We start from the raw sequence: 24132 nt of genomic DNA on the forward strand, positions 1-24132 counted from the left end.
TAGCTTGAGAATAGTGGAGACCTTGTTGTTGCGTCCGTGAAAGTGATGAAGCCACTTGAAACATCTCGTGCAAAACTTTGTTACAAGTTTAAATGGGCCTGAGGCCTTCTTTTAATTTAAATGAATGCATGTGTCACAAAAAAAAAAGTCAAAGTAAGCTTGTATATCGTTTATCAGCTTAAAAAAAGTTTTGGTTATACAAGCAATTATCTAGGAATATATCGTACAACGCAATGCCCTTTCTTCTTCATCACACTGAGAAGTTCTTGTAGAAAATGTTCCTAGCAACAAGGGTAGTTGTCCCTGAGAGAAACTTATTTTAAGATCATAACGGATACCTTGTCCCTCAGAAAAAAGTGTTGAGGCCAGAAGGAGCTCTTCAAACCCTGTTTCATAAGTATTCATCAGAAAATAATGTAAATATATATAACCATTAAAGACAATACTATAACTTCTCAGTTTGAGTTGCTTTCAGTAAGGATTGGCATAGTGCGGACCTGGAAACGTTTAACTATATGTAGCTAGAACGTACGTACGTACGATTTTTACTGGATAATATAATGTGTATAGGTTTACAACTTTGGGTTATGTGTATATCTCTGTGTGTTTAATCAAAAGCTAACTAGAAAATTTGAAAAATGTCATGTGTATAAGAGGTTGACTTGTTTTTTTGGTTGACTTGGTTTTGTAAAACTTGATTGATTCTCACATCTAAGCTCTAACAAAAATATGCAATGGTTAAATAACTAAATAAATTTACAAGCAATGGCTAACAATGTCGCGATTGCTACGTGCTGGAGGACCTATAAAAGTTTGTTGCTAATGGGTGGCATTTATTGTGAGTATCCAAAGCTTCGAAAGTAGATTAAAAGATTACAGTCTACATACGGAAATCATGGGTTCAATTCATTTGGTTCGAATTTTAGCTGGGCAGTCTCACAATAATACAAAAAGTAGGTGGAAGGCTGGACGCTGAACACTTTCTTTTTGTAGAAGTATCTACTGTCTACTTAAAGCATTATGATACAATAGAGACTGTATGATATTTTGCTTTTTAATTAACAACACCTAATCATAACGTTTAAGTATACATCAGTACTTAATCATATCTAAAACTATATTTTAAGATACTCAACACTATTATTTATCATTTTATTATATTTTGAGAACTTCTCATAGATATCCTCAACTAAGAGCATGATTATCCAGGTTGCTTAGGTAGATTGCTTAGATTAATTTTGATTAAAAGAAAAAGAAAATTATCTTTTAATTCAAGCACCGTCGCTTAATTAGGAACAATAAGCTACGTTGCTTATCTCCTTCTCTCTCTCATCTCTATCTCAGTTCTCTCCCCACTTCCTGAAATCAATAGATTTCGATTTCCATGTTCCTTCTGATCCCATTTATGTTTCTCGTGTAACCACAAAAATGGAACACACTTTTAGTAGTCCTATCTTTTTTTCAAGTCTCTGTTTTTTCTTTTTTTTTGGTAGTTGTGCCATCTCTGATTGTTTGCTTTTTGTTTATGATGGAAATGCAGATAACTTCTTGGGGTTTGAGGAGGTGGTCTCTTATTCCCTGGAGGATGGCCGGATTCTAACAAGTGAATACTCTTCTTCTCTTCTCCTCTCTTGCCGTATGTTTTGTGTATTGAATTGTCTCCTTTGAAGAACATAATATTGGCAAAAGAATCTTTAAAAAATTTAAGCACCCTAAAATAAGAGCCTTGCAATGGAGGAGGAAAAATGTCAAGTTGCTTAGCTAAGTCTCTTACCCAAATTATCTCCTTAAATACTATTATTATATTATTAAGCAACCCATTATGAGTTGGTAGGATAATGATGCTCTAAGGTGTTTTACAATACTATATACTCTCTTTAACAGAAAAAGTTGGCGGTAGTACATACACATATTAACGTATTAATGTTATGTATGTAGTTTCAACTTCGTATTGAATATTCACACATGCTAGACTGCTAATAACATAACAGAGGTCCAGTCATTAACTGCAAAGTTTACAACCATTACGGTTTAATACTTACTACCTTTCCGCATCCAACTGCAAATCTTGGACTAAGGTCAAATGCTCATTAAAACTCCATACTTACATTTTACGCAACTGAGAAAAAGAAAATGGATAAAGAAGATTTGTAAAATAGTTTCAATTAAATGCAGGTCGGCTCAGATTGGATATGTATCTACATATTACCGTTGGTTTTCTTTTATGAAATTAAAGCACATCTCTTATAGTTTACAATCAATTAATTACAAAGTTGATTTGGCTTTGTATAACCAAACATAATTTTTTTATGCTCCTATAAATAGAAGAGGACTAACTAATGCCAACTTCACAAATTAGAGCTAAAATGGAAACCATAGTCCACAAGTCGATGATCGCCGGAGTACAGAGCGTTATGCCGGTGGAAGTGACGCAACACCGTGAAGTACGTTCCATATCCGTCGGAGATCCCGTCGGAGCAGGAATATTCAGGAGAACACTAAACATAGTTACGTACTACAAGCAATCCGGTGATAGTGGTGAGAGAGGGTGGTTAGTCGCCGGTTGGATAAAGGAGTCGTTAGGGAGAGCCTTGACCGAGCAGCCTTTGCTTTGTGGTAGACTGCGGCGGAGGAGGACGGTGAAGGGAGAGGAAGATGGTCTGGAGGTGGTGACCAACGATAGTGGCGCTAGGCTGGTGGAGGCTAGGTTCCCGGCGAGTTTGCCGGAGTTTTTTGAAATGGTGAAGAGAGACAAAAACATAGCTGAAGCACAGACTGTCTTCTGGAGAGACATTGATGAAGTTGATCCTCAGTTCTCTCCATTGTTCTATGTTCAGGTAACTAATCAACAGTAAAACTATTCATAAGATAAACTGAGTATTCAGAAGAAAAAAAAAGTATAATATAACTTTACAAGTGTAGAGTTATATTATATATATATAACAATTATATTAGAGCTATATACTATATCTTAACACGTTTTTGATCAGCTATTTCTATTGATATTGTTTTCATTTTTCAACTTTTAAATGTGGTTGAGGTTGTTTTTGGTATTTTATATATCTTAATAGGTGACTAATTTCGAGAGTGGTGGATACTCAATTGGGATAAGCTGCAGCATCCTAATAGCTGATCTCCTCATTGAGACAGATTTCTTGAAAAAATGGGCTAAAATCCAAAGCTCTTTGGCTCATTCTCAGACCACACTCAAACCAATCTTCTACCTCCCACCAGTCAAAAGAGATAAATTCATCAATGAACTTCCTAGGCCAGTCTCGGTTCTTGACCGCGGTGGACCCCTTGTAATCCGGGCCAAAACATGCTCGAAAACGCCACTAGCATGCATGAAAAAATCTGTTAAAGCTGCTGAGGATGTATTCTTGTTCCTCAAGGAACAAAGCGCTGGCGAAAATACTACTACTGAGCGTCATGGTATGAAGGTAGAGATACACTCGAGAGATGAAGCGATTGGCGATTGCGATTGTGGTGACCATTTGGAGGAGACAGATGTTGGATTACTACTTGATGTGAGTTTAGCGTTCGAGGATAAGTTTGAATTCAATTCATGTTGGGTTGGGTCTGTCGCGAAAGGGCTTGTGCTTATCGTCCCATCTACTTTGGGAGGTACCAAGTCGCTTGTCAAATTTATTGCTGCATCGCCAAAAAATGCGACTCATTAATATCAGTGGCATTATTATTTAACTTTTTATTGTATGGTTTCTAAAATTAAATAAATCGACGATGAAATAACTCCTTACAAAAATATGGTTTGTTAGAATAATGTCTTGATAATATTTACGTATTTATCTTTTAAAACCAAGCATACCTATATTCGCTTTGATTAATTCAGATCTTTAAATAGACTTTCACTAATACTGATTGTTATGACGAAGATGATCAAAGAGATTGGTTTATAAAATTGCGAATTTTAGGGGGGAAAAGAGAAGCAAAAGAACTAATAATTGAACAGAGTTTAAAACATGTTTCATACTCTTTAAATTCAAAAAGACCAAACAACTCCAGAGATTAAATCCAACACAAATGAATATCATAAAGCGACAACCAAAATCTTTGCCTAAAAACCCGATAGAACTACTGACTGGCTCCGAGCCACTTGGTGAAGTTATCAAACTCTGTGTAATCACTGTCAGAGATCATAGTCTGGTACCACGCCTTGCCTGCAGCTTTAATAGCTTGTGCCTCCTCCTAGAGGAAAAGAATACAGCAAAATGGTTAAAGACATGAGACAGCTTTGAGATTCTAATTCACAACAACCTATGAAATGTTCAGAAAAGAACATGATCTTCTCTCCAAACTTAATCTTATCAATCAAAGAACAATTTCCAGCAACAAATCACATCAACAGACACACAGATTATTTGCAACGCATACGAATGCAACAGAAGATAAAACTTAATCAACACAGTATAGACTGCTTAGCACAAAATGAAAACAACCATCCACTAGAAGTGACTTAAAAGTACTAACAAAACTTTAACCAAGGTAAAGAGAGAGGAGAGCGTTGAGCATACCTTAGTGACGGGTTTCCTCTTTTTCTCGAGCTTCTCCTTCTTAGACTTAACCCTTTGTGCTTCAGCCAAAAGAGACATCCTCTTTGCAGTCTTAGCATAAGGATTCAACTTAAGCATCACATTAAGGTTCTTCAACGGATTCTTCTTCATCACAGCCCTCTTTGCATCCTTCTTAATCGGCTTCACCACGCTCTGAACCTCATCAGAGTTAATAATCCTAGCCAAATCAGCATTCACCATCTTCGCACGAGGCAAAACATAACCCTTCTTCTTCTCAGACGGCTTCTCGAAAGATCCATAGATAGACTCAAGCTTCTCAAAAGCAGACTTAGTCCAAATCACAAACCTCCCAAGGTGACCACCAGGAGCAAGCTTCAACAAGTTAAGCCTCTCAACGTGACAAAGCTCAACACCAGTAATGTTCCTAAACGCTTTCACAATCTTCGCTCCCTCGGTTCCGTAAACCACAAGAGGACCTTTCCGACAAATGTAACGACGGTTCCTCATCTTACCAACACCAGACCTAATCCCAATACTATCCTTAGCCTTCTCGGCGTCATCGTAAGCACCGATCTGCTTCAAAACCTTGATCGCAGCGGAGGTCTTCTCAACAGCCTCAGCTGAATCGCTGACAACGAGAGGCATCTCGGGGACATTCTCGATCTTGTGACCACGAGCCATCACAAGAGAGGGAACAGCTGTCGCAGCAATGGCGGAGACGATCGCGTGCCTCTTCATGTTGACGTTGACGCGACGGTGCCAGCGTCTCCAGATCTTAGTCGGAGCGAACATACGACCACCGCGACACATGTTTCCGAAGGCCGCTTGACCGGCACGGTGAGTTCCGCCGCCGGGAACACGAGGGATACGGGAGACGGCACGTCCGGTTCCCCAGGACTCGGCGGAGGTCTGGTGACCGGCTTTCTTGGAGACGGCGTAAGGCTGACGGCTGTTGTTGGAGATCTGGGCGTGGACGAAGTTGACGATGTCTGGCCTCACGGGAGCTGTCATGACGTCTGGTAAACAGACGGTGGTGGATTGGTCGGTGGTCATGTCACCGTCGAGTCCTTGGACGGAGACTAGAGGGCGTGCGGCGGCGGCTGCCATTGTTTTTTGGAGGGAAATGAGGATTTGGGATCGAGGCTGTGCGTTAGGGTTTTTGGGGAAATCCTTACTAATAAAAGGGACCTTTTGAGGCTCCATAAAGCGTCCACATCAGCAAAAAAAACTTCTCACGTAAGATGACACATGGCATAAAATATAGTTTTACATTTTAATATTACTAATTTTCGAAAATTATAAATAATATGTAAACATACAGCATAAAAAAATGAAAAAACTACATTAAACATATGTAAGATTATAATGTAACATTACCGTTTTATAAAAAAAATAAAAAACATTATATATAATTTGGAAAATAATAAATATAATATAAACATACAACATAAAAAATAGAAATACTACATTAAACATATGTACGATTACCATTTTACATTTTTATTTTAAATAAATAATAAGTAAACATACAATATAAAAAATGGAAAAACTACATTAAACATATGTAAGACTACCATTTTTCACTAAAAAAAAGACGTCTTATCTCCATAATGTAACATTACTATTTTGTAAAAAAAACATTATATATAATTTTAAAAATAATAAATAATATGTAAACATACAAGATAAAAAAATGAAAATACTACATTAAACATATGTAATATTACCATTTTACACTTAAAAAAACGGCTTATCTCCATAATGTAACATTACCATTTTATAAAAAAAATAAAAAAACATAAATATAACTATTTGACTATTTGTCCAAGTTCTTCTATTAAATATTACCGTTTTACATTAAAAATGGAAAAATACATTAAGACTTAAAATATAAAATATAAATATTAACTAAATATAAAGTATAAGAAAGAGAAATACTCAATATATAGAAAAATAAATAATAATTAAATATTATAAATATATTAATATACGAATTATATATACAATAATAAGTAAATGCACAATTTTAAAAAAAATGGAAAGAGTACATTAAATATTAAACATCTATCTTAAAATGTAAAATATAGATATTAAGTAAATAGAAAGTATAAGAAAAAGAAATACACAACTTAAAAACATTGGAAAAAGTATATTAAGATTTAAACATCTATCTTAAAATGAAAAATATAGATATTACGCAAATAGAAAGTATAAGAAAAAGAAATACACAATTTGAAAAAAATGGAAAAATTACATTAGTATTTAAACATCTATCTTAAAATGTAAATCTATCTTAAATTATAAAATTATTAGTAAATAGAAAGTATAAGAAGTAGAAATACACAATATAAAGAAAAATAAATATTAAGTAAATATATAATATAAGTAAATCCCCAATTTAAAAAATGGAACATTAAATTAAGATTTCAAAATATATCTGAAAATTTAAAATATAGATATTACGTAAATAGAAAGTATAACAAATGGAAATATACAATTAAAAAAAATGGAAAACATACATTAAGATTTAAACATCTATCTTAAAATGTAAAATAGAGACATTAAGTAAATAAAAAGTACAAGAAATGGAAATACATATACAGGAAAATAAATAATAAGTAAATAATATAATATATAATATATGAATTATATAAATAATAATAAGTAAATATACAATTTTTTAAAAAAATGGAAAAGTTCATGAAGCATTAAACATCTATCTTAAAATGTAAAATGTAAAATATATAATAAAAGTAAATACACAATTTAAAAAAATGGAAAATGTACATTAAGATTTAAATATCTATTTTAAAATATAAAATATAGATATTATGTAAATAAAAAATATAAGAAATGGAAATAAACATTTTAAAAAATGGAAAAAGTACATTAAAATTTATACATCTATCTTAAAATGTACATCTATTTTAAAATGGTAGTAAACTATATAAAAATGGAAATACCATATTAAACAAAAAAAATAAAAATGTATAGTTTTACATCAAGAAAGTCTCTATAAAACTCACTATTCCATCAACATCAACCTCACACTATCAAGGAAAACTTCAAAACACTCGAGCAAAAAAATGGTTCCACCATCAACTCTTGCCGTCCCAAAAACTTTTAATGACCTTGAAGGAGATTTTTTATAACAACGAACTTTTTGTTAGGTGGATTCATTGTTGGGAAACCCGCAACTTCCAAAAGCCAAACTTATTCATGGGAATTGAATTGCTTTTCATAGACTCAAAGGTATTCTTACAAATTTAAATTAATCTAATCCATAATTTTATTGTTAATATTCATACTAACTCTTTCATGATCAAACCATTACAATTAATAACTATTCAAGCGTTTATCCCGAAACCATTACATCATGTTGGTTTAGTATTGTTTTTGGTTTAGTAACCGGTTTAGGATGGTCCTATTGTAAATATAATTTAAGTTGGTTTAGCATATTTTATGATTAAAATAACTTAAATTAAATAATAGTAATATTATGCTTAAAATACAATTTTAGAGAGTTTTCAAATATAGTTTACATAACATTATAGGTGATGAATTTAATTTATTAAATTTTTTTATTACTTAAAACTATTTTTTTTAAACATACTGAGTTATAAATATCAATGATGGATTGGTGAGTATAACATGAAGACAAAAATATAAATATTTGATTTTCAAGATAAGAAATTCAGCTTTTATTCAGTTACTCAATATATAATATCTTAAATTATTTTTTAAAAAATATACATAATTTATATATATATATATATATATATATATATATATATTAATCTTCCAAACTTAAACTATTATATTATATATGAATAATGTTTTTAAATAAAAATCATTTCTGATTTAAAAATAAAATAAAAACAACAAATGGTATTTTCAAATAATGGATATAATTTACATTATACTATCATTTAATAAGTATTACATACGTTTTGATATATCATTATTTTCTATTTCCAGAAAACAATAAATTGTTAAACATCAATATCACCTAGGTTAAGTATACGAACAACACAAATTCAAACATCACAAAAATATATTTACATAAACATTATAATACAATGATTTAATCAGAAAATACAATTCAAAAAAAAACAATATTCAAAAGAATAGTAATATTTAAAAATCAAAGATATTTTTGCTAAATTTGTACTTACCTGGCTAAGTAGATCGACCATCTTTTTACGGATCGATCGATTGTTGAGCATGTGGTCGATCCGAAAATACTCTGCAGTTTGATTAAATTTCTAAAACATTTATTCCAACACTCAACAGATAGTTTTGATAAATATGATAACTAGATAGCCAACAAAATTCAAAAAAAATATTTAAATAGTAAAAAATATGTTAATTTAATGTGTTATAATTTAAAAATAAATTTTAATTATGACATGCATCTTAACATTTATATAAATATATATCATAACCTAAATATAAATAATTTAACAACTTAAATTAAAGAAAAAAAAAATCCCGGGCGTAGCCCGGGTTAATCCCTAGTATATATAGTAAATGGTTGATGTATCTCTTGTCTGAAAATCTATTGTCTGAAAAGCCCATAGGCCCAAATATGAGAAAATCCTATTTTCTTGGGCCTTTCCTCAAATTATACTGGGCTGAATAGTTTTATAGTATTAATTAGTTTGGAAATGTATAATCCTTGTACTCGAGAGTAAAATGGCTGATATTAGTCTGAATAAATTTGAAATATGAGAGTACTGTATAGTTTTAATATATACGAAAAGTAGGTTACAGTATGTACTCTGATAGTTTTTTTGAGTATGTGGTATGTGGCATTTTACTCTGTAGAGAAATCTGCTGAACATTCTGAACTTTTGCTACAAAACATTTAAATTTCCAAGTTCCACACTTCACTTGTGATCATTTGAAACAAGATCAACGACGATCCAACTTAACTTTGTAGCCGAACGGCATCAAATGCTTTCATGAAAGTTAGAACTTTTATTAGAAACACGCTAAACACTGGCTCTCTAGAAAAAGATGCAACAACTCTTTCTGTAAACAGAATTCGAATCCATATTTTGGTGCGAAAAGCCTCTAGAGACTTAGCAAGTAGAACATTTTACATCAGTCACACAAACTTTAATCAAGAACTATCAGTAACATAGGATAACCATTACCTTTATATCGAGAATCATAGTGTTTGATTATTCCTCGTCGTCTGAACTCTCATCGCTGCTGTATTCACTGCTATCATCCTCCATAATGTCAAGCTGAACCTCTCGGACATGTATGACGTCAGGCGGCCTGTGAAGTCCCTGAGGAGGCCGCTGCTCCTGGGCTCTAGGTGCAGGAACTAACTCAGGAGGCAACACAACAGGGTCTCCTGGTTTCCATCCAGGAGGCGGAGCCGGCAAGCGCCAATCTTTCGGCAGTTCCACCGGCATTCCCGGTTTCCATCCCGAAGGAACTGCGATATTCGGTGGAAGCAGGCCCTGAATCGCAGAAAGATTCATGCTTTCTGGTGGAGGTGGTGGCTCCATGAGTGCTTCAACCTTCTTCTCGATGTTCTCCACGGTTTTAGGTAGACCAATGTCGAGATCAGCGAAGGCGTAGAGCTGAGAAGCTCTCATTTGCTCGTCTTGTGGAGCTGGTGGCAATGCGCCACGGAGAGGCGCTTGCCCTGCGCCGAACTCAGGAGGAGCGAATGTTGTGTAGCTGATCTTGTGAGCGTAGGCTAAGATGTCCTTAAGCTTGAGCTGAGAAGAGACTGTGGTGGTAACAGAGGGAGAAGACTCATTGTCATTCTCTTCGTCTTCAGTTTTGGTTCGTTTTGGTTTGCGGTAATCGGCGTAATCGTCAACGAGCATATCGAGAACACGTTCAGCTTCCTTGAGCTTGTTGGCGAAGGCGAGGAGAGACGAGTCTTTGGATTTGATCTCACGCGCGAGCTTCTGCTTCGCGTCCTGGAGATCTAGGATCTCTTGAAGCTCCGTGACGGCTTCGAAGAGCTGCATCTGGAGGGAATTGAACTGAGAGAGGATCTCCTTGGTGGACGAAGGATTAGGGATTTCGAGCGGCGGAGGCGGCGGGAGCGAGTGCGAGGTGAGGAACGAAGGGAGGGAGCCGCGGAAGGCGGAGAGCCAGAGCGCGCGATTAGGAGAGACGTCGAAGAGCTTGGATGATAAAACCGCCATCTGCTGGAGAAGAGCCTGCGCTCGGGGAAGCGGCGGAAGGAGTGATAGCAAAGCGGACGAGGAAACAGCCGCCGAGGATGAGGATGAGGCTGCGGCGGAGGAAGGTGGTAGGTTAGGAGGTTGTTGGATCTGTTGTTGTTGGTGGTGAGATTGGGAGGAGGAAGAGGAGGTTGGATGGCCATGACGAGAAGGCGTTAGGTTTTGTACGGAAGGAGAGCCAGGGCCTGTTAGCCCTAGTCTCGCCGGAGATTGACCGATCTGATGCTGTAGCATCCTCGCCGCCGGCGAAAAATTGAGAACAGTCTAGGGAGAGTACATCGAAGAACTTCCTTTGGTATATAGATCGACGGTTGTGATCAGTTGCGAAAACACCCAAACTTTCAAACCTTCAGGCCACGACAGAGGGTTTTAAAGACCCTTGCGGCCCATAAAGACCCTCTCGGCCCATACCAATTCGATCCTTTTCTGGTTACCGTTAACCGGGTTTTCAAAATATTAAGAGAAGCTGGATACAGATACAACAATGCGACGGTTTGGATACTTTGCCTTTGGTTTCAGTATATGTATGTATGACCAAAAAATAAATACAATCGTGACTACAAATTACAGAACGCATGAACAAATAAATAGATATCATTTTTTTAACTACATACACACACATTGATAAATATATATAGAGATCTACCATTCACCGAACTGGTTCTGACCAAAACTGCCATATTCCCCTCTTGGTCAGTTATGTTCTCCTCAGACAACAACCGCAAGCAACATCTGACACAATCCACCAAATGCAAAGAGATTAGATAGCCAATTGGTAAGCTCCTTAAGAGAAATGAGATACGGATTATAGGCAGCAGAGGGACGAGATCAAAACCAGACTTACTTGATAGCTGATAGACAGTTGTTGTGAGCAAGAAGTTCCCCAAGAAGATATATCACTTGTTTGGTTCTTGACCAGGGGTCCCGCACTGCCCTGCTAAGAGCTTAATTGTTCAGGACCTTCCCCTGCAGCATCAGAGTATTCAGACTATTTCAAGGTTAAATTACATTTGTTGCAATAATCCAGAAGTCAGTAGTTCATGTGCCTAACGAGCATGAACACAAACCAAGATAGAAATAGACTTATTTCCAACGAGCATGGAAGTTATGATCAACGTAACACTTACAGCAGGTTCGAAGTCAGGGTTTGACAAGTTCACTGTGAGGTTTCTCATCAATAGCAGAACCTGCAAGGCATACTGCGATTAGTGAAGGGTACTCAAGGAGAACGCAGAGTTCAAGACACGCTTAAATGATGAATATATTACTGTCACACACATGATTTTACTTAAAAAGGCAATCAAGCAGGTTCTAACTCACAGTTTCGAAATTAATAGGATCCATTTCCTTGAGTTTTTTCATGCGGCCTTTGCTGTCAGGATCGAAGACACTCCCAATGAAGTTATAAACTTCAGCAAAATCAGGAAGACCTGCAAAAACTACCAATTAGAACAATGTCTACCATAAAATAAAAGCTCAAGAAGTAGTTTCCACAATTGTTTGAATAATCACCGTGCATTGAGGGAGCTTGATTCGCCGTTTTGGAATCAGATAGTGTTCTGCTTGAGCTTCCTATACCAGATGCTGAAGGACTACCCCCACTTGTTGACCCATTCGATTCAATAACATCTGAAACAAATAACATATTTAGCATATGAACCTTCATCATGTGGAGAAACTCAAATGCCAAGCAAAATACAAAAAAAAAAAAAAAGAGTACAAATGAGAATGCATGCCTTCTCCTCCTCCACAAAGAGTAGTAAGTTCATCTTTTGGTAGAATAACCTCGCTTACGGCTATGTTAAGCAATGCAGAGGTATCATCATCCCATGAAGTGAATCCAGGCACGTTATTTATTTGAGTAGGAAAGGACATTGAAACATGAAGCGACATTTGAGCTGCAAACAATTGAGTTTTTAGTTCAGATCCGACTCAATGTAATTTCTAATCATAATAGAACTAACCATTCTTCGATGCCTTTTGAGGATAAGGATGAGCAGCTTTGCGTTTAGGCCTAGGAGGTGGCACGTGTGCTAAAGTCCCGTTTTTCTGGACCTTCAAAAAGTATTTTTGCGCATGGCTCCTGATCTGTTGTAAATCAAGTAGGCACATTAAGACTGTGTGGAGAAACACGCCAATGTATTTTATTACTAAAACCAAAATCGAAAGCAGCTGGATCTCAAACCTGAATAACTGTCTTTGAACCAACAAAATCTTCAATCTTTTTCCAGTCACGATCAAACCTAAGAACCGCAAGAGAATTGTCAGATACCAGTAAGTAGTATCAGCAACAAAGTGTCTGAATAAAAGACATAGGCTTTTGCAATAAAAATTCATTAATTAAGGAAAACCACTTGCTAAATCCTCTACTGAAACATGTTGACAACGTAAGATGACAAAGTAGCTTCTGCAAAATCCCAATTAACATTCATCTGACACGCAAAAATCTAGATGATCTACTACATAACCAGACCAAAAATACAAACTTTTGTCTGATTAGTGTATTAAGCACAGACTAAGAAGAAATGAAGCAAATTTAAGCAGATTCAACTACAATTAGAGCTCAGGACGACACGAATTCAGCAAACCAAATCCAAAGGTAGAAGAAGAGAGAAAGAGATTTTTACAATTGAAGAGCTTCGAGGAACTTATCGTGCTCTCCTTCCGTCCAACTCTCTCTGGACTTAGTGATCGTGTAGGCTTTCCTCACCTTCTTCTCCGGAGCTTCCGTCGTCGTTGTCTCTATAAGATCTGTTGACGTTTCCATCGGTCTTTCTTCTTCAGCGACCATCGGATTGCTTGAAAGCGACGAAGTCATCGGTTTTTCCAAGATAGCGATCGTTTAGAGAGAGAGAGTGAAGAGAGAGAGAGAGATGAGGATTATCCACATGGCGGGCAAGAAGTTGGTGATAAATATGTGGAGACGGTTCGCTTCGATTTTGAGGCCATACATTTTTCTCCCTTTTTTAATTTTATTAAAAATTAAATGTCAAACCGGTGTACTGTACCACCACAAACCCGGTCCGGTTCAGTAGTCGTAAGAACAGCCTCTCAAATCCAATCCAATAAAAATAAAATAAAATAAAAAGCAGAGAGAGTGAGCCAGTGTGATTGATGATGATGATCCTAACCGTTGGCGAGGAATGAGAGACCTTGTCATCGTCTTCCCCTCCTCCTCCCTCATAACCAATCCTCACCACCACCACCACAATCACCGCCGCCGCTACGCCACCGCACCGGAGCACAACCGTAAAACTAAATACACTTCTTCTCTCACCAAGCAACTGCCTTCACTTTCATCGGCGAATCATCTCTCAAATCACTTCCCCGACGCCGTGAGATGGACTCCAGACGGTTCCGTGGAGTATTACGCCGATTTCGCCTCGAAGCTCGCCGAGGACGGCAGAATCCAAGACGTAGCGCTCATCGCCGAGACCTTAGCTGCGGAGTCCGGAGCCAATGCGGCGCGATTCGCTTCGATGGTTGATTCTGATCTCTTATCGAAAGGGATTGCATTGAATCTTAGGCAAGGGAAGGTTGAGAGCGTGGTTTACACTCTGAAGAGAATTGAGAAGGTAGGGATTGCTCCGTTGGACCTCGTCAATGATGACTCGTCTGTGAAGCTGATGAGGAAGCAGTTTCGCGCAATGGCTAACTCTGTGCAAGTTGAGAAAGCTATTGACTTGATGGAGATACTTGCCGGTATATATACCATCAATCTTGCTGTTACATTGTGCTGTTAAAACAGACTTTGAACCTCGGATGATTGATATTTACAGGTTTCAGATTCAAAATCAAAGACCTGGTGGATCCGTTTGATGTCATCAAGATTTGTGTTGACATTTCCAATCCCCAGTTAGCTCTTAGGTAAGGCTTGTTCTGGTCTTCTTTGGGCCAATAACCACGAGTGTGTGTGTTAATGATTTGATGAATATGCAATGCAGATACGCATGTCTTTTGCCGCATACAGAGATACTGCTTTGTAGAATTATTCTTGGTTTTGGGAAGAAAGGAGATATGGCCTCTGTAATGACAGCATATGAAGCCTGCAAACAGATTTTGGATGCTCCTAACATGTATATATACCGCACTATGATAGATGTTTGTGGCCTTTGTGGTGATTATGTCAAATCAAGGTACATATATGAGGTAATTCCCTGATTATACTGGCTTTTCACGTAAGCATCACTTAATTGAAATACTAAGTTGCTACTACAGAAGTGCATGCGCTCTTCAAGTTTTTTTTTTCATTTGGGTACATTCACTTGAAGTTAACTCAAATTCTTGTGGCAGGATCTACTGAAAGAAGACATTAAGCCAAATATTTATGTTATGAACAGCCTAATGAATGTTAATTCCCATGATCTTGGGTACACACTAAAAGTATACAAGAATATGCAGGTGTGTGCTTCCTTCTCTCTTGATAACACTATGTAATTTAATGAGTAGGTGAACTGTCCTAGATAGTTTTTCGAATTGGTAGGTTATATTTTGATGTTGGTTCTAGTTATGAGTAGGTGAACTGTTTCAGATTTACGAGTGCGTATTGACTGACCTTCAAACTCTACATGTCATGCGCAGAAACTTAATGTTACAGCTGACATGACATCCTACAACATACTACTGAAAACATGTTGCCTGGCTGGACGGGTTGATCTCGCCCAGGACATATACAAAGAAGCAAAACGAATGGAATCCTCTGGACTGTTGAAGTTGGACGCCTTTACATATTGTACTATTATAAAGGTATATTATTGGCATGTTTGGTAAAGCAAGACATATTGTATCCCTTGGGTCTCTAAATAATGCCTCGAGATCAGGTTTTTGCAGATGCAAAGATGTGGAAAATGGCTCTAAAAGTCAAAGAGGATATGCAATCTGTTGGTGTAACCCCAAATACTCATACATGGTCGTCGTTAATCAGCGCATGTGCCAACGCAGGCTTAGTGGAGCAGGCAAATCACCTATTTGAAGAAATGCTTGCATCTGGTTGCGAGCCCAATTCTCAGTGTTTCAACATCCTACTGCATGCTTGCGTTGAAGCTTGCCAGTATGATCGAGCCTTTCGACTTTTTCAATCTTGGAAGGGAAGCTCCGCAAAGGAAGCCTTGTATGCAGATGATATAATTAGTAAAGGTGGCGTTTTCAACCCAAATAAATTGAACCATCATGGTCCAGGGTCTTTGGTGAAAAGCAATTCTTCACCTTATATCCAAGCTTCAAATAGATTCTTCTTCAAACCAACAACAGCAACGTATAATATACTCTTGAAAGCTTGTGGTACCGATTACTATAGAGGAAAAGAATTGATGGACGAAATGAAGAGCCTAGGTCTTGCGCCTAATCAAATAACGTGGTCGACTTTGATTGATATATGTGGAGGTTCAGGCGATGTAGAAGGTGCCGTACGGGTGAGTCAACTCTTCTCTTGATATTTTTTGAATTTGTTATATGCAGAAAGGTTATAAGTTCCCTAACAGAAATTCTTCTTCCAGCACAGATTCTGAGAACTATGCATTCAGATGGAACCAGACCTGATGTTGTTGCCTACACAACAGCTATCAAGGTTTATTCTCTCTCTTAGTAGTGCTGACATTTCTCCCTTGTTCTTAGTTATTGCTCAACTCAGAGGTGTAAAGTTTCAACATGTCTTGTAGATATGCGCGGAAAATAAAAGTTTAAAGTTGGCATTTTCTTTGTTCGAGGAGATGAGGAGATTTCAGATAAAGCCAAACTGGGTAACTCTCCTTGTCGGATGGCTTTATTGCTTTTTGTTCTCTTATTTCCTGTATATTAATCCTTCAGCAAAAGGATTTAACTGTTTACGCCACCTTAGCAGCAGACCGGAATTAAGTAAATAAAGTCTTTTAGCTAAACGAACTACATTTAGATAGGACAGGGTAAGCAGTTTCTCAGTTGTTTCAGCATTTCTGATACCAGAAATTTGTTTCTCAGGTGACCTATAATACGCTTCTCAAAGCACGAAGCAAATATGGTTCTTTACTTGAAGTGAGGCAATGCTTAGCCATATATCAGGACATGCGAAAAGCAGGGTAAAGTACAATCAAGTTTTATAATATACTTCTATTTCTCGTTTGATCGTTCTGTATCTTCATACAACTGAAGAGATGTTCCTCTTTTCTCACAAGCAAAACCACTATACTGCAGGTACAAACCTAACGATCACTTTCTCAAGGAACTTATTGAGGAGTGGTGCGAAGGAGTCATTCAGGAAAACAGCCAAAGCCAAAACAAAGCAAGCGACCTGGAAGGTACTGACTTTGGGAGACCTGTTAGTCTACTCATTGAAAAAGTAGCTTCGCACTTGCAAGAGAGAACATCCGGACACCTTGCAATTGACCTTCAAGAACTTACCAAGGTAAGTTAATGGTGACAACCAATGAGGCATTGAAGTATTTTATGTGCTTATACTCCTATCAATCCAACTCCTGAAGCATATGCTCATGTCAACCTTATTCATCCATTAACAGGTTGAGGCTCGACTTGTTGTTCTAGCAGTTTTGCGAATGATCAAGGAAGACTATACACGAGGTAAGAATCAATACACATAAACCAATACATCCTCTCTCTTTCATTTACTGTTTTGACTCACTAACCACTTCAAATTGGATCATACAAGTATCACATGCACTATTGTAACTAACTGAATCTCCCTCTTGCAGGTGATGTTGTGAAAGATGATTTGGTGATCATCCTAGGAACCGGTGAAGCAAATACCGATTCAGGGAAGCAAGAGGTTGCTGTAAAAGATGCGCTAGTAAAGCTCCTGAAAGATGAATTGTCTCTGGTGGTTCTTCCTGCTGGACAAAGACGTGTGCTAGATATAACACAGGATGCAAGATTTGTGGATGATGCAGACCAAAATACAGAACATACTTCAGAGAACACCAAGTCGATTGTCGGTATGTCCACTACGAGGAGGCCTGCAATTCTGGAGAGGTTGATGGTGACAAAGGCGTCTTTGCATAAGTGGCTGCAGCGCAAAAAGTAGTTGATCCTGACTGGTACATAACTAATCATCTTTGTATTCTATGCAAATTTCAAACTAAATTGGAGAAAAATAACGAGGAAAGATTGCAGAATATCTTGATGCAAATATCTGTGTACATTCAGAAAAAACAGCTTACAAATATCTTCCCAGTTCTGTGTAAACCGATACAACACAATTTAAAACCCAAATATCGATCTCTGCGATAACACATATCAGTAAACTTGTTGGTCTCTAATTGAACAGTAACTCAATAAGAACAGCAACCTGAAGATCAGAGCCAATCCTGCTGCTGCAGTTTCAGGGGCAAGTAAACTTCTGATAAATACTGGAAACCAAAAGAACTCAACGCCTGAATCTCAGCCTTCTGCTTTGTCTTCACCATCAGGTTAAGTTCTTCGACCCACCCAGGATTCTTCTTCACGAAATCCTCCTCCAGCATATCCTTCCCGGTCTTAATATCCTGCTCAGTCATCGGCAACCTACACTGCTCAGGAATCTTGTACTTATCCAAATCACTTGGCCTGATCCCAAGCCACTTAATATCAGGTGTAGTCAAGTTTGCGCTATCGTAAGACATGTTCTTCGACCCGCATCCATAAACCGACAAGATCTTCAACCCGTAAGGATCACTATCCACCAAGGCAAGCACCGGAAGCTTAAGCTCCATTTTCATCTTCCTCAAGAACAGCCTCGTGGCTACATCGGGCTGGCCTTTTGCAGTGACGATGATGCAGGGGAACCGGTTGTAGAATCTGTCTTCAGCTAGCCTTATGTAAGCTGCATCTTTCTCAACTAAGAGTATGAACATAGCATCACTCTGCATGTCTCCAACTCGATCGATGTTCGGTGGAATGGCTTTCCCACCCATCCCCATCTTTGTGCAGTCTATCATGTCTCCGTTGTCACTGAATATGAGCCTTCCCACCACCACACCTTTCTCCGCTGCAATTACATTGAGGCTTGACCTTGTGCAGCCGAGCATACACGACACGTCGTCCAACACAGCATCACTCTGTGTCTGGTCCTGAGATTAATCAAGGTTGCAAATTGGTTCCAAACTATTCCACATAATCAATGCGGAGAGTTTCTTTCGAATCAAAAAGTGACAATCTTTATTATCAAATCTGAGAGCTTGGAATGTGTAAAACTGAAAGGAAGAAACTTTACCTGGAAAAGCTTAACGTCAGTGTAGAAGAGATCACGCTTGGTGACGTGGATGTTCCTGAGGCAGAGTTGGTGGATAAGGGCGAGTATCCGCGTGGTGATAGTTGTCTTCCTGACAGAAGAAACTGATGCAAAGGGACGGAGGGTAGATTTGTCTTTAAGCACTATGCGGTCTAGCTCAGGGACATAGAGCTGGTTAGATGCGGCGCGCGAGGGAACGCTGAAGGAGAAGCCATCGCCTGCGAGGATTGAACGGGCGATCTGAACGATGACCGTCTCTATTTCCGTCTGGACGGAGGAGAGGGAGAGATCAGCAACTTCACGGCAGGAAGATGAGAGGGAGAGGTCAGCTAGAGTTAGCGGTTTCGATGAAGACGAGGAGGAGGCGCCGCTACTTCCTGCGGCGGCGGCGGTTAGAGAAGAGGAGATGTAGGATTTGAGAAGTTTCAGGATAGCTTCGTCTGATTCAAGGATGCTTTTGAAAGGAAGATCCTCATCTTTGTCCTCTTTAGTTCGCTTTCGCTTCTTCTTATCCGCCATGACGGCGACGGAGATGCGGCTGCGGCTGAGAGAGTTCTGGTACTAACGATGGCGGGAAAATATTACACTAGGTCAACGTTTCTGGTGAGTGAGAGGCTTATTCTAGGTTTATATAAGCGATAATAGATATGATTAGTGAGCAATCTAGTGAGGAAGAAACAACAAGAAGTCGATATGTCCGAGTGGTTAAGGAGATAAAATTGAAATCTATTGGGCTTCGCCCGCGCAGGTTCGAACCCTGCTGTCGACGTTTTTTTTTATTGGATTTCTTCTTAAAAGCCTGATTTACGGCCCATATATTGAGCCCAGTATTAATCACATCTGCTAAAATCTTTAAACGGCAGCCTCTTTGGCCAGAATCAAGTCGACGGTCCAGATGAGATTAAACTTGGCGTTCCCTACCCACTACGCGACGTGTCAACCCAAAAAGATCTAAAGATCCGCCACTAGCGTCGGGAACGTGTGTTTTTGATATGCTCCACGTCAGCAATCCCTGCGAATACGTGATGTGGAAATATCCGATCAGACGTGGGTCTTATCGGACGTTCGGGACCTCTAGTTTTATCCACGTCAGATATTTCAATTTTTATTTTCTTTTTTTTGGTTCCGCGACAAACTTTCTAATATCTATCCATCTCCGGGAAAGAAAAAAAAACTTATGGTCGTCTCCGATATCCACTCTCTGGGGAGATAAATCAAATTGGCTCACTCTCTTTGTGTAATTTGTTCTTCTTTCCATAAGCAGAGAAGCTCAGATTCTCTTTGTGTATTTGCTTTCCTTTCTTAATTATTGATTCCATGTTTAGCTGCTTGTGCTGGATCTGAATTTCTGGATGCTAAGGTAGAGCTCGATTCTTCGTTTTAGAATCTGATTATTGTAGGAATTGGAATTCAGATGATTTTGTTTGATGTGATTAGGTCGAGAATCGAGATTCAGTTTTTTAGGTTTTGATGATTTTGCAGTAATCAAGTCTTTGTTTAGTTAACTTGAGTTACTCTTTGATTCTTATATAACCCCTCTAGCTTTTTGCGTTTATCGAAATTAGGGATTCAGGTTTGTGCTTAGAGTGGTGAGGAGAAGCGTTTTAATATTTTGATTATTTTGAACACAGGGAAGCAGAGCTGGTGTGATGAATGTTAATGAGGAGGGTGAGGGTTCGCGTTACCCAGTCACTGATCAGAAGCCCGTTGAGACGAAAGAGAGGCTTAGTGGAGAAGATAAAGCTAATGGAGTTGTTATGGATGTGAGAAACGGGAGTGCAGGAGGGGCTGGGGGTGGACTGCAAATTCCAATTTCGCAGCAAACACCGGCCACTGTTTGTTGGGAAAGGTTTCTTCATGTGAGAACAATAAGAGTGCTGCTGGTGGAGAATGATGACTGTACTCGTTATATAGTTACTGCGCTTCTTCGTAATTGTAGCTATGAAGGTCAGTTTTGAAGCCTATATGTGTATATATTTGCATCCATTAATTGATAATGAGAAGTAACTTCTTTTTTTATTTCATGGCAGTTGTTGAGGTAGCTAATGGTGTACAAGCTTGGAAGGTGTTGGAAGATCTAAACAATCATATTGATATTGTGTTGACGGAGGTAGTCATGCCTTACTTATCTGGTATCGGCCTCTTATGCAAGATCTTAAATCACAAATCCCGTCGGAACATCCCTGTCATTAGTGAGTTCTTTATCTCTCTTGTCGTTGTGCATCAGTCACTTCCCCTGTGATGCTTTTTAACTACATTCCCCTGTGAGATTTGTTGTTGCAGTGATGTCATCTCATGACTCAATGGGGCTGGTCTTCAAGTGCTTATCAAAAGGAGCTGTTGACTTTCTCGTTAAGCCCATAAGAAAAAACGAGCTTAAAATCCTTTGGCAACATGTTTGGAGAAGATGTCAGAGTGTAAGTGCTTTGCTCATATTTGAAACACTGTTGGGAGTTGTTTTATCTGTTTGATGTGATGAAGTCATTTTCAAATTATTGATTTCCTTGTTTTGTTGTTCACAGTCTAGCGGCAGTGGAAGTGAAAGCGGAACTCACCAAACTCAAAAGTCTGTGAAATCAAAGACTATTATGAAATCTGACAACGATTCAGGACGCAGTGGTGAGAATGAGAATGAGAGCAATGGCCTGAATGCTAGTGATGGAAGTAGTGATGGCAGTGGTGCTCAGGTTAGAAAAATGTGCAAATATCAATAATCTAATATATTATCTGATAAGTTGCCTTCCCCGTGATGAATTAAATGATGTTAACCAATTCTGAAGTTTTATTTGTAAAATCTAGATTTGTTTTTGATATATATATATTTTTTTTTTTTTCTTCAGAGCTCTTGGACGAAAAAAGCTGTGGAGGTTGATGATGACAGTCCACGAGCGGTATCTCCATGGGATCGAGTTGATAGCACTTGCGCACAAGTGGTACATTCCAACCCCGAGGTTCCCGGTAATCACTTGATCGCAGCACCTGCTGAGAAGGAGACTCAAGAACAGGATGAAAAATTTGGTAAAGAAAAGAAGTTGTGATCTCTCAGTTTCTTCCATACTCTTCTTTATCACAAACTTTAAAATATGTTATTGAATAAATCTTTTAAATAATTTTTGCAGAAGATATCACAATGGGTAGAGACTTGGAGATTAGTATACATGGAAATTGTGATCTGACACTGGAGCCAAAAGATGAACCCTTAACCAAAAGCACTGGCGTTGGAAAGGGACCTTTGGACCTCAATAGTGAAAGCCGTTCAAGTAAACAAATGCATGAAGACGGAGGCTCGGGTTTCAAAGCTACGTCTGGTCATCAACTTCAAGATAACAGAGAACCCGAGGCACCTACTACCACACACTGCAAAACTGTAGACACCAATGAAGCTGCCATCAAAAACCCCGAAGAGCCAATGCACGTTGAACATAGTTCAAAGAGGCATAGAGGAGCTAAAGATGATGAGACAATAGTTAGAGATGACCGCAATGTGCTGAGGCGTTCAGAGGGTTCAGCTTTCTCAAGGTACTTACTGTAGAATCATAAACAAATCCTAAAAGTTCTGTTTTTATATATAATGTTATATTGTTGGACTTGAACAGGTATAATCCAGCCTTAAACAACAATAAGCTTTCTGGCGGGAACTTGGGAAGCAATGCTCGGCATGATAATAATTGCCAAGAACTTATAAAAAGGACTGAAGCGGCATGTGATTGTCACTCAAACATGAACGAGAGTCTCCCTAGCAATCATCACTCCCGCGTCGGTAGCAATAACGTGGAAATGAGTTCCACAACTGTGAACAACGCTTTCACAAAGCCTGGAGCTCCAAAAGTAAGCCCGGCAGGATCTTCATCAGCAAAGCGTTCATTGTTTCAGCCTCTACCGTGTGATCATCATCACTCCTCGCATAATCTTGTTCACGTCCCTGAGCGGAAGTTACCACCACAATATGGATCGTCTAATGTGTACAATGAGACGATTGAAGGTAACAACAACAACAACAACACAGTCAATTACAGTGTGAATGGAAGTGGATCAGGTAGTGGTCATGGAAGCAATGACCCATATGGAAGCAGTAATGGCATGAATGCTGGAGGAGTGAACATGGGAAGTGAAAATGGTGCTGGCAAAAGCGGAAGTGGTGATGGTAGCGGAAGTGGAAGTGGGAATGTAGCAGATGAGAATAAGATCTCTCAAAGGGAAGCTGCTTTGACAAAGTTCCGTCAGAAGAGAAAGGAGAGGTGCTTCAGAAAGAAGGTAATTTGATTGTTAGATACTTGTGTGTTTATGTATTATAGTCATCATTTAAGATACACAGTATATAACGCAGGAAACTTAAAGATATAAATCCATTGTATTTGAAAATATTGACAATTGTTGCCTTAGTGGGTGATAGATAAAAGTGGTTTGTTATTTTTACTCAGGTGCGATACCAAAGCAGGAAAAAACTAGCGGAACAACGACCTCGTGTCCGTGGCCAGTTCGTCCGAAAAACAGCTGCTGCAACGGATGATAACGACGTAAAAACGCCGAGGGATAGCTAACGGGAAAAACTGCTAAACCAACACTTGTCCGCAGGAAAAAAAACTTGCAAGGTTCTCATCATCCTTGTTGGGATCTGTCTATCAGTCTATATATCACTTCTTTTTAACAATTTTTCTTTACCCTCAAAGTGTGATTCTTTGATACTACTACACTAGTATTCCACGAACACACACGACAGACAAATTGATTGTTTGTTATTTTGTCATCGTATAGTGTGGTTTGTGGATTCAGGACAGGATTTGGTTCATGAGTTGGAGGGTGTGGTTGTAGATGTTGTAAACTTCTGTAAAACAATAACCCACTGTTTGTTTGTATAAGCTATATTGGTTTTGGAGCATATATATTGTAGTTTACTGATATTATCTCCTTTCTTTTGTTTTTCAACAAATATTTCAACTCCATTTCTAAAAAAGAACACTCTTATATCAATTGATTGCAACCGCTATGATGAACTACGGTTGTTGCGTATACAAGTTGTGTGTGATTAGTCACTACAACTTGGAAAGAATATTCTATCTTGTGTTGAAACTCGAGAAAAAAATAAAATTCGATGGGTAGTTAGTTGGTTCTACTTTGCTAGAAACCCAATTAATTTACTTATATTATTATTTTTATTTACGAAGTGATTATTCGCATTTCTCGCTAT

At 38.1% G+C, this 24132-nt stretch overlaps 7 protein-coding genes and 1 non-coding gene across 12 annotated transcripts; 4 read left to right on the forward strand and 4 right to left on the reverse strand.

The window, feature by feature from the left end:
• Positions 1-221: 221 nt before the first annotated feature.
• Positions 222-3823, forward strand: LOC103847416. Of its 2 annotated transcripts, XM_033281769.1 has the most exons (3): positions 222-1603; positions 2360-2837; positions 3072-3823. In XM_033281769.1, exons 2-3 carry the CDS (start codon positions 2367-2369, stop codon positions 3678-3680), a joined length of 1080 nt encoding a protein of 359 aa, XP_033137660.1. In that variant the 5' UTR covers positions 222-1603; positions 2360-2366; the 3' UTR covers positions 3681-3823. The 2 variants fall into 2 exon arrangements, with proteins under 2 accessions (XP_033137660.1, XP_009122745.1); XM_009124497.3 differs by lacking the exon at positions 222-1603 and having other exon boundaries at positions 1884-2837.
• A 170-nt stretch (positions 3824-3993) lies between these two features.
• On the reverse strand, positions 3994-5697 carry LOC103847417 (60S ribosomal protein L4-1). Its single transcript, XM_009124498.3, has 2 exons — positions 4533-5697; positions 3994-4206 (listed from the first exon to the last, which is right to left on the reverse strand). The coding sequence occupies exons 1-2, from the start codon at positions 5637-5639 to the stop codon at positions 4093-4095; spliced, it is 1221 nt and encodes a 406-aa protein (XP_009122746.1). The 5' UTR covers positions 5640-5697; the 3' UTR covers positions 3994-4092.
• A 3792-nt stretch (positions 5698-9489) lies between these two features.
• Positions 9490-11115, reverse strand: LOC103847418 (mediator of RNA polymerase II transcription subunit 4). The gene has a single exon (XM_009124499.3). The coding sequence runs from the start codon at positions 10979-10981 to the stop codon at positions 9719-9721; it is 1263 nt and encodes a 420-aa protein (XP_009122747.1). The 5' UTR covers positions 10982-11115; the 3' UTR covers positions 9490-9718.
• Positions 11116-11218: 103 nt separating this feature from the next.
• On the reverse strand, positions 11219-13660 carry LOC103847419 (protein REVEILLE 4). Of its 2 annotated transcripts, none has more exons than XM_009124500.3 (9): positions 13375-13660; positions 12933-12990; positions 12712-12835; positions 12484-12645; positions 12260-12376; positions 12068-12177; positions 11875-11934; positions 11592-11735; positions 11219-11479 (listed from the first exon to the last, which is right to left on the reverse strand). In XM_009124500.3, exons 1-8 carry the CDS (start codon positions 13563-13565, stop codon positions 11685-11687), a joined length of 873 nt encoding a protein of 290 aa, XP_009122748.1. In that variant the 5' UTR covers positions 13566-13660; the 3' UTR covers positions 11219-11479; positions 11592-11684. The 2 variants fall into 2 exon arrangements, with proteins under 2 accessions (XP_009122748.1, XP_009122749.1); XM_009124501.3 differs by having other exon boundaries at positions 11592-11713; positions 13375-13659.
• A 230-nt stretch (positions 13661-13890) lies between these two features.
• Positions 13891-17864, forward strand: LOC103847423 (pentatricopeptide repeat-containing protein At5g02830, chloroplastic). The gene is made up of 12 exons (XM_009124503.3): positions 13891-14449; positions 14527-14614; positions 14692-14896; positions 15041-15148; positions 15329-15493; positions 15568-16158; positions 16248-16313; positions 16405-16485; positions 16703-16800; positions 16916-17126; positions 17239-17299; positions 17431-17864. The coding sequence occupies exons 1-12, from the start codon at positions 13891-13893 to the stop codon at positions 17757-17759; spliced, it is 2562 nt and encodes an 853-aa protein (XP_009122751.1). The 3' UTR covers positions 17760-17864.
• Positions 17841-19546, reverse strand: LOC103847420 (DNA topoisomerase 6 subunit A). The gene is made up of 2 exons (XM_009124502.3): positions 18927-19546; positions 17841-18783 (listed from the first exon to the last, which is right to left on the reverse strand). Exons 1-2 carry the CDS (start codon positions 19461-19463, stop codon positions 18031-18033), a joined length of 1290 nt encoding a protein of 429 aa, XP_009122750.1. The 5' UTR covers positions 19464-19546; the 3' UTR covers positions 17841-18030.
• Positions 19547-19631: 85 nt separating this feature from the next.
• Positions 19632-19713, forward strand: TRNAS-UGA. Its single transcript has one exon. It is a non-coding gene; the product is annotated as a tRNA-Ser (tRNA).
• Positions 19714-20024: 311 nt separating this feature from the next.
• Positions 20025-23825, forward strand: LOC103847424 (two-component response regulator-like APRR7). Of its 3 annotated transcripts, none has more exons than XM_009124505.3 (9): positions 20025-20181; positions 20576-20891; positions 20975-21136; positions 21228-21361; positions 21467-21631; positions 21785-21962; positions 22064-22463; positions 22541-23198; positions 23366-23825. In XM_009124505.3, exons 2-9 carry the CDS (start codon positions 20594-20596, stop codon positions 23483-23485), a joined length of 2115 nt encoding a protein of 704 aa, XP_009122753.1. In that variant the 5' UTR covers positions 20025-20181; positions 20576-20593; the 3' UTR covers positions 23486-23825. The 3 variants fall into 3 exon arrangements, with proteins under 3 accessions (XP_009122753.1, XP_009122752.1, NP_001288808.1); XM_009124504.3 differs by having other exon boundaries at positions 20063-20304; NM_001301879.1 differs by lacking the exon at positions 20025-20181 and having other exon boundaries at positions 20594-20891; positions 23366-23485.
• Positions 23826-24132: the final 307 nt, after the last annotated feature.

The sequence above is a fragment of the Brassica rapa genome, chromosome A10 (assembly GCF_000309985.2).
Source record: "Brassica rapa cultivar Chiifu-401-42 chromosome A10, CAAS_Brap_v3.01, whole genome shotgun sequence".
NCBI classification, from domain to species: Eukaryota; Viridiplantae; Streptophyta; class Magnoliopsida; order Brassicales; family Brassicaceae; genus Brassica; species Brassica rapa.